Source organism: Homarus americanus, unplaced genomic scaffold, assembly GCF_018991925.1.
Source record: "Homarus americanus isolate GMGI-L3 unplaced genomic scaffold, GMGI_Hamer_2.0 scaffold50564, whole genome shotgun sequence".
NCBI classification, from domain to species: Eukaryota; Metazoa; Arthropoda; class Malacostraca; order Decapoda; family Nephropidae; genus Homarus; species Homarus americanus.
In genome coordinates this window covers 5,754,679-5,763,833 of record NW_024715014.1, presented here as the reverse complement: position 1 = coordinate 5,763,833, position 9,155 = coordinate 5,754,679, and the positions used below count along the sequence as shown (strand labels likewise).

General features: G+C 37.2%; 1 protein-coding gene across 15 annotated transcripts in view; it reads left to right on the top strand.

The window, feature by feature from the left end:
• The first annotated feature begins 307 nt into the window (after positions 1-307).
• LOC121854165 (serine/threonine-protein kinase Tao-like) overlaps positions 308-9,155 on the top strand; it is a 52,443-nt gene continuing 43,595 nt past the window's right edge. For 7 of the 15 annotated variants that reach the window (XM_042348682.1, XM_042348674.1, XM_042348650.1 and 4 more), the window contains exons 1-4: positions 399-635; positions 5,874-6,107; positions 7,564-7,713; positions 8,923-9,118. In XM_042348682.1, coding sequence (XP_042204616.1) covers positions 5,952-6,107; positions 7,564-7,713; positions 8,923-9,118 — 502 coding nt within the window. In that variant the 5' untranslated portion in view covers positions 399-635; positions 5,874-5,951. The other 8 variants (XM_042348730.1, XM_042348724.1, XM_042348713.1 and 5 more) reach the window with 3 other exon arrangements.

Here is a 9,155-nt window from a genome sequence, read left to right as displayed (position 1 = left end):
GACTATTATCTTTCGGCATTTTTGGTATTCATTGTATCCCTGAAACATCCACTACTTTTTTTATTTTATTTCACGAGTGTATCAAAATTATATACTAGTTATGTATACAGTACTTTGACCTATTTTCTGGTAAACATTTTATTATCATCCCTCGTACAAAAATAATTAAAATTATATCCTAAATATTATACTAATGTTTCCATATAATATAAACCAATAGAATAAACATATGAAAGTAAAGAATAACAGCACATATTAAGAGATATATCACTGAGTTCATATATTAGAGGTTAGTGGCAGTAACCATGTCTCCTGTACGGTACTGCCTCATCAAGTGACTCAGCTGCGCATGCGCTAACAGACGCCATTTCGTTCTGATCTGTGAGAGAGAGTGAGTAAAACAATTAACATTCGTGCTTGATTTCGGCGTAATACGTAATGGATTGGATATTCCTTGAAATGTGGATCTGTTAAATAGTTGAGGTATCAGAAAATGCCCCAGCCCATCATACCAGAGGAACTACAAGAAGAGAAATATTGACGGGAGGTTGTGTTTTGGCTTAGTGGGGAGGTCTTAGGAGGGGGTGGTCCGTCAATTTTAGCCGTATAACTCCTGCAGGGGGTTCACAGATGCGGTAAGAAAGTAAATTAATACATTTTTCGGTAGGTTAAGATTATATTTGTACCTTACTACTGATTATAGTGCTGTACAGTCACCCAGGAAAGGTTCAGTGATAAGGTGTACAAATGGAAGCCCTCGAAACGATTTCCTGTTTAGTATACCATTTTGATGTTTCTTATGAGATGAAACACTTCTCTATTGGTCATCCCAGAGCTGTGTATGTATTACTGTTGATGAGAGATATCTTAACTCTGGGGTTTGAGTTTTGGTTGATTGTGAGTGGTGAAGTTAATTGTGACAGGTGAATTCTTGAACCAGGCTGTCAAGATGGTTATGTTACAATTACCAGATTTTTTTATATGATCTTCAGAAAATATGTGTCATTATGATTAGTTATTTATATTGAGGTAAGAGAAATGTTGCACTGTGTTCATGGGCAGTGACTCTCCTTGGTCCAAGTATTATTAGTGAAGCTGCTGTCAGCTGGTGAAGTAAATTGTTGGGAAGTAAGAAAGTCAATACTGGTTGTTAAGGGAGACATAGTGTTTTATGTAGTGGAGTTATTACTTGATGATCTTTCTTCATGGGAAACCTAAGTTGAGAAATTAATAGATTACTTACTATTGTTTTGAAACAAAAGCAAAGATGAAATATGAAATAAGCATCCTATATATATATATATATATATATATATATATATATATATATATATATATATATATATATATATATATATATATATATATATATATATATATATATATATCACACGGGAAAATGGAAACAATTGAGTACCTTAGCTTTCGTCTTTATTCAAGACATCTTCAGAGTTGCCTCTGAAGATGTCTTGAATAAAGACGAAAGCTAAGGTACTCCGTTGTTTCCATTTTCCCGTGTGATTTTATCAAGATTTATCTTATCCACGTTTTCATTGTGGATTTACATGATATATATATATATATATATATATATGCTGAGGTATATATTACTCTAGGTATTATTTTAGTTTTGGTCATCCAGGGAATCTTAAGAATTTAGGTTAGGTTAGGCTAGATCAAAATCATTCAAAAACCGCCAGAAAAAACTAGAGTTGGCAAAAACTAAAATTTTACCTTACTCTACAAAGGGTGATATGTTTTCCAGGTTTTTGTTTTGTAACTAAATTTTGGTATTGTTACTGTACTGTGTGTGTGAAGTTATTTCCAACGTTGTTGTCCATTAGGCATATCTTGTGATCAAGGACTGTTACTTCTGTCAGTTAATGGACAATGAATTTTTCTTTTGATTTCTTAAAAAGACGTTTGTTTTCCATATTTGTTATAATTGATATACTCTGTACATCTAGTGGTAGAGTATGGAGAAATAGCCTGAATATAAGAGCTGGTAAGCAGGCTGTGTATCTGGGTACCCAGGCTAAGTGTATAATACAGTACAGCTTCTGTACAGTATTATTGTTGACTAATTCTAAACCTCACTGTGTTTATTACATTTTTATTGAGTTTTATAGTTCTGTGTATGATTCTGCCTCTGTTAATTTTTTTTTTAATTAATTAGGAGTGAAGGTTTGGTTAAGTTAGATTAGATATAGTTCCCTTTCAAGTTATCATAAACGTTACATAAATCTGGTGGAATCAGGATAAAGTACCCAGCTACACAAGCTCTTCCAAATCTGTTAGGTTAGGTTGGGTTTGTTTTGCTTGTTTTAAGAGAAGTGCACCACAAGATAGCACATTTGCCTTGGTGGAATAAGAGAGAGAGAGAGTATTATAACTACTGGTGGCAAAGATTCTATTCATGTGTTCATTTTGGATATGTAAAAATAAGTACAGTACTCCCCTTATTTACATATGCACGCATTTGGTTGGTTACTGTGAGAAGACAGACCACAATGTAAAGGAGATTGGCCAATTTACAGCATCATCACCATTTTAATGCTCTTTTAAATAGAGCTACTGTACTTGTTTATCATTGAGGGCAAAGAAAATGAAATCTACATTGTCAGATTGTGTCCCGTACCTGTTGTGAAGTGAAAGAAGAAAAAGCTTTCTCTTAAAGGCTCTATAGAATTTAAGGAGCGATGATAGACAGTGATCAGATGAGATAAGTGCAGGAATTACTTGAAGGCAGTGGACCGTATATTTGTCTGGTCACAGATCCTAATTTACTTCTGCTGTTTGTCTGGCTTTTTTTCCGATGAGTTAAGGCTGATGACAGCATATGCTGGCATTCATGCTGGTTGGTGGAGGCTAATGACATCATTGTCTGGCATTTGTTCTGATTGATGGAGGCTGATGATGTCATTGTCTGGCATTCCTTCTATATATACAAATAAAATTGCAGTATCCAGTTAACTTCAATGCACACAAAATATTAATACCCTGTACAGTACAGCATCAATTTTTCACAGATACTGGAAAATTCCAGATACAGTACTATTAGAGAGTTTCACCTAATTGGGATTCTGGTTAACGGAGATAAACTATTACTTTATTTCCAACAATATCCAAGAAAGGGTGTAGCTACTGACTGTCTTAATTTATCTTATGTTTCGTATCATGAATGACACAATACATTGAGTGCTGTAGTTGAGTTTGATATGATACAGGTTTCTCGGGCTTAATCATAACTGCACAGGGAAAAGAATTAAAAATCAGTGTTGTCATCAGATTCCTGTATTGACAATGAGAATTAAATGGCTAAGATTACAATGTCCAAGCTTCCATCCAATACAGGGATTATTAGTGACCATGCCAGCACAGTGCACCAGAAACAATTAGTCTAGATCTATTTAGGGTTTAAATTTGGTGATGATAGCCACAAAAACCTCAGACACTTTTTCCTCTCATATACCTAACCATAGACAGACTGATTGTAGGCCTCAAGTCCCTTTTTTAAACCTCTTAAAGTTGTCAGCAGTAAGAGGAATCTGAAAACACAAGATAAATTACACTTGTCTGTGTTACAGGAGGAATATTTTTTATTCTCTTGTCCTACTTTGGTATTATGCAACACCTTCATTGTTCCAAGGGACCCAAGTGTTCTTGGTGTGATGAAATGTTGCCCATCATTACTTTGCTGACTGTGTAGGTCTGTAGGGAAAGAAATATTGATAATGTGACTTGTTAGTAAACTGTATATACAAGAGATACACCATCTGTGTCCACGGTGGTTGTCAAGCTTTGGTGCCATAAAAGTTTAACCCTTTCACTATGGGGACGCCACTTTTAATATTATTTGGTTAACGCCAGACAATTTTATTAAGGTCAGGGGTGACACCGTACACAAAAGGTTAATGTGATTGCAATGCTTCTTTGTTTTGGTTTGTTGGTTATTCAGACATTATTTATGTATTATTATTTATGAGTACAGTATTCCCTTAAAGCTCGCTGGGATTAGGTAAAATGGACCCCTTGAGAAAGCAAAATCTGCGAGTTTTTCATGCCAGTCTCAGGAGTGCAAAATATATATACAGCTCCTCCCCGACTTACTACCTTACTTGACTTACGATCACCCGCACTTACGACCTGCCTCAGCCGTACCAAAATTTTGTCAAATTACGTATTTTCGAGTCCCAACGTCGGTGATTGCGCTGTGTACTGACTAAATTTTCGTTTGTAATTCACTTTAAAATGGCTGGCAAGCTTAAAAGTGAGAGTTTTGTGGTGCTGAAAAGAAAAAGAGACACCCATTTTAGATTTTCTATGTATTATTTAAGCATTTTTGACTTATGACCTGGATTTTGGTCCCTAACCCCGTCGTAAGTCGGGGAGGAGATGTAAATAGCTATATGCACACGTATAACAACACTATGTACTGCATGCATAAGACAATATAATAAATATGAAAAAAAAAAAAAAATAAACATGAAATAACACTGTATGGACATTAGGTCCACACAGTGTAGTTGTGGTGGTGAGACACATGATAGCATATAGCCAGAGATTTGGCTTTACCAGTACAGTAGGCTATTAAATCTGCTAAAGTCTTTTTCCAAAATATACCTTGTTAATTATAGGGTGCATCTTATGACCTGGGAAATATGGTGGTCTGTACCATCCTGTAGTGTTGACTCACCTTGATACCTGGCACACAGTCTCAGATTTATTTTATTTATTTTCCATGGTAATCCGTGAGTTTCCGAGGGACGCAAGGTTTAAAATCGAGAGCTTTAAGGGAATACTGTACATAGGTCACCTGGGATGTAATGGTTTGCATACTCAGCTTGCAATGGAGGGATCCTGGGTTGGATCCCCTTGAAGGGTGAAACTATGAGCCAGTTTCTTTATGCCATTTCGCCTGGACTACCTAGTAGTAATCAGTTGGTGGATTGTGTTCCAGGGTAATGGTTAGCCAATGCAGCTCGCACAGTGTACAGTCTTATTAGATAATTCCTTGACATTGGATCATACAAATCATTAATTCAGGGTTTGGTTGTTGTGTCTGTAACATTTCAACACCTGAAAAAGATTAATGCGTAAGTGGCCTTAAACATTAGGGGCATTAATTACTGTATGTCATTATCATGCAGACCTAGAGTCACCTAACACAGACAGCAAGATATTGGATAGGTATACGCAGATATTTTGTTTGACTCGTTATATTGTGAGTGAGGATTTTGCTATTATCTTAATACTGTACTGTACTGTGCTAACTCAAACCGGGTATCACAAAAGTATTCCTCAGTGGAAAGCTTTTATGCATGTGACATCTGTCTTAATCTTTGTCGAATTTTAGTACTTTACTATACAGGGGACCCCCAGGTTTGCGGATTTTTATTTCGCGGCCCTCTATTATTCGCGGATGACACCCTGGATGTACCCAAGAATGTCTGTGGGTAGTTTTAAAGTTGCCGATATTTTTGCGGCTGGGGCAGGGAGCCATTTGTTCTAGAGACAGTAATTTCCTTTACCTGTATTGTAAATATGTGTGCGTGTGTAGACACACACACAAAACACATACAAATAAATAATTATTGGAAAATCGTCTCACAAATACTGTAATCAGAAACAAATTTATTAAAAATGTGACAATCTACCCTCAAGTCCATGCTTTATAACTTTATGACTAAAGCAATATACTGTACTATTGTGTAACCTGAAAATGGTTAGTTTTATATGTCAAAATGTAAATATTAGCTCCATTTTTATGATACCGTACACTATTTTTGTTTGTAGCTCATGGTGAATATCAGCTTCTCATGTAATTATCATCTTTGTATAGAAGCTAATCACTAATTGATATGAATTTTCAGATGCAAGTTGTGTGGTGAGTGATGTAACCTGAAGGTGAACGTAGCCGCTGCGTTAGCCTCGGCTGCCTCGTCCCAAAGATGGCCACTCTCTCTCGGCCTGGGAGCCTCCGTAATCCTGAGGTGGCTGACTTGTTTGAGCGAGAGGACCCGGAGAGATTATTTGATGACCTACGTGAAATTGGCCATGGCAGTTTTGGAGCAGTATATTATGCACGCCATGTCTCGTCAAAAGAGGTATTTTTTTTTTTTTTCAATTGTCTAAGGTTACCTAAAATGATTCTCGCAGCTAGGGCATTAATCTGATTATTGTACAGTACTACAGTGAAACCTCTTTTTAATCATCTATATATATGGAGATGGAGGTCTGTTAAATTGAGGGTCCATTAGATGTGAAACATGAATCTATGATTCTGATGTGACAAATAAGAGCTAACTGCTCATTCCAGCACAGTGTGGATTGTGTTCACAAATCCATGAACCAGTGCACAGCCCAGTCTAGGACATATTGCAGCAGGGGGACCAAATCTTTGCAGTCATGGTGCAGTGTGTTTGGATATGCATTGTTCCAGTGGTTCATTGCTTTGATTCTCACATTGGAGTGATTAAGCCAGTATGTAGGATACTCAAGGTTTACTGTGTACTTTTCTCTGATTTGCTGTGACAGCCAGTTACCATAAGTTAAATTGTAGCAATGGGGAACACAAGTAGATGCAGCAGAGGCAGATCTGGGGGGGGGACCCCCACTTTTCACCAGAAAATTCCAATACTTTTTTCTTTAAAGCAGTATTTTACTGAGGCATCTTTGTGTAGGAAAAAGTAATTACTTTTGACCTCAGAATATCTCCTAATATCAAGTGCACATGGCTTCAAAATGCTCATGATATTGGTCAGATTTCCGAAATTTTTCTGGGGGACTTACAGTGCCCCCCCCTCCCCTCCCTAGCTGGGTGGGCTCGCTGTGCTCACCATGTTCCCCTACCCACAACTTCTTTGACCCCCCCTTTTAATACTCCTGGATCTGCCCCTGTGTAGTACTCTTTCTCTCTAAATCTAGGTTACTCTACACATCTTGTTAGCCCATTGTAGGTGAGAGTACAGTACGTGTAGTTGTAAAGCTCTATTCTGAGAAAGGCATCTTGCAGGATTAAACAAGATGTTCACTTTATATACATTTGGTTTTCTTAGCAGTTCTGTGCTCTAGTGTTTCAGGGATGAAGATCTCTAAGACTTTACTGCCCAGGTCTTGAGCCTGGATACAATATACTCTTTCATAGGCTTATTATGAGCATGGAACAGTATTTGATTATATAATGATAAAATGTAGGTGGATAGTCTTTGATTACCTCAGAGTCTTGCTAGCTGTTCCCACCCTGTGGATTGGCATTAGAAAGGGCATCCAGCCATAAAACTATGTTTTAGTGTGCTTGATGGCAACCCAGAGCTTTGCCCATCCTCTGGCCTTGCAATAGTGGGCAGGGGGGATCCCATTCTGGTTTTTCCCAACAGCTGCAATCAGGTAATTGCGGCTAGTACACACAAGTGTGGAAAATGGGCATAAAGCATTGGTGAATATGATGATGTAAGTATTCTTTATTTAACATTCTTAATCATTATTCACAATTTGTGTATTATTTAATGTTATCGATTTCAAATCTGATTTTAAGAAATGTGTTTAATTGTTCCCTTTTAGGTGGTGGCAATTAAGAAAATGTCATATAATGGAAAACAAAGTGCAGAGAAGTGGCAAGACATTCTAAAAGAAATTAGATTCCTACGCAGTCTCCGTCACCCCAACACTGTTACCTATAAGGGTTGCTACTTAAAGGAATCAACAGTATGGGTAAGTTCAAATAACTGTTACAAATAGAATTATTCTTATTTGTTCTTTTGCAGTGTAACTTCTTTAAAATCATCATGAAACAAACTTGTGTATTACACTATTCACTAGTTTTAGGGCTTTTACTACTTGTTGGTAGACTGCTGGAAGGGTACTGGTATATGGGCTAATGCCCTGAAGTTTGTGACAGTTCAGCCATTCACCATTGGAGTTACAGATCATATGAGTGCTTGTTTTTCATTATTTTGTTACCTTCAAAACCATTAAAAAATAGGATATTTGAGCTTGTACCAATATGTTTAGGATATGGGGATGAAAATGGTTGCTTTTGACGTAGTCCTTACTGATCACATTGAATTAACCCCAAGGCTTCAGGTCATGTCATATGACGTTTTGATCTTTTACTCACACATGAGCCACCCAGTCTCTTCTCAGCTTCTGTGAAGTACCTAGGAGTCTTGCCCATGCACCTGACTCACTTCACCATGTGTTTCTACCCCCCCTCCCCCCCAGCTCATGTCTAGTATTGTGATAAATTACTGGAGTAGTAATAATTATTATTAATAGTGTAAATAGTAATAATATAGTAACACAAGTGTCCTTTACTTCATACTGCCTATAAATTACGTAGTGTTGTTTACTTGGTAATATTGTGTCACTCATGCCACTTCACGAACATTAACTCTTCCTAGCTCATGTTGCTAACCTGTGGTAAGGACATACCGTAGTATTTATTTCCTGTTTATATCAAGCACGACCAGTTTGTAAGACTAGAATTGTTTTTTATTTGTTTTTTAAATGTTCCTGAATATACCCGCGTGGGAGGGGATGCCGACCATAGCCCGAAGCCCAGGAGCTAAAGGTGGTTTGAGGTCTTGGCATTGTCATTATTTGTACTGGACTTGCACCATTGTGTTGAGAAACTAAATAAAGAAAGACTTAAGATTTGTATTGGTAGCTAGCAGGGAGTTATATGAAAAGTATGATCAAAATGTGTGATTTAGCCGGTACTCGAATTAGTGGAGGCCGAGTTAGTGAGACTAGTGTACTGTAATTCCATATACTGTATCTACAGTCTGTATTTTTCTTCTGGTGGGTAAATTATTTGAAATATGGGGATATTATTGTTCAGTGGGAGACTTAAGGTTTGGGATGACAGACATACAACCCATTGGAGACTAAAGTAAAGAATCACTATCTTGTCTTTTACAGTTGGTAATGGAGTACTGCTTAGGTTCAGCCTCAGACATCATTGAAGTACACCGACAGCCTCTACGAGAAGAGGAAATCAGTGCCATCTGTGAAGGCTGCCTTCAGGGTCTCTCATATTTGCATTCCTTAGGAAAAATTCACCGTGATGTAAAAGCTGGCAACATTCTTCTTACTGAAAATGGCACAGTCAAACTAGGTAAGTTTTCTGTAAAGTGAATTTTCAAATGTATTAT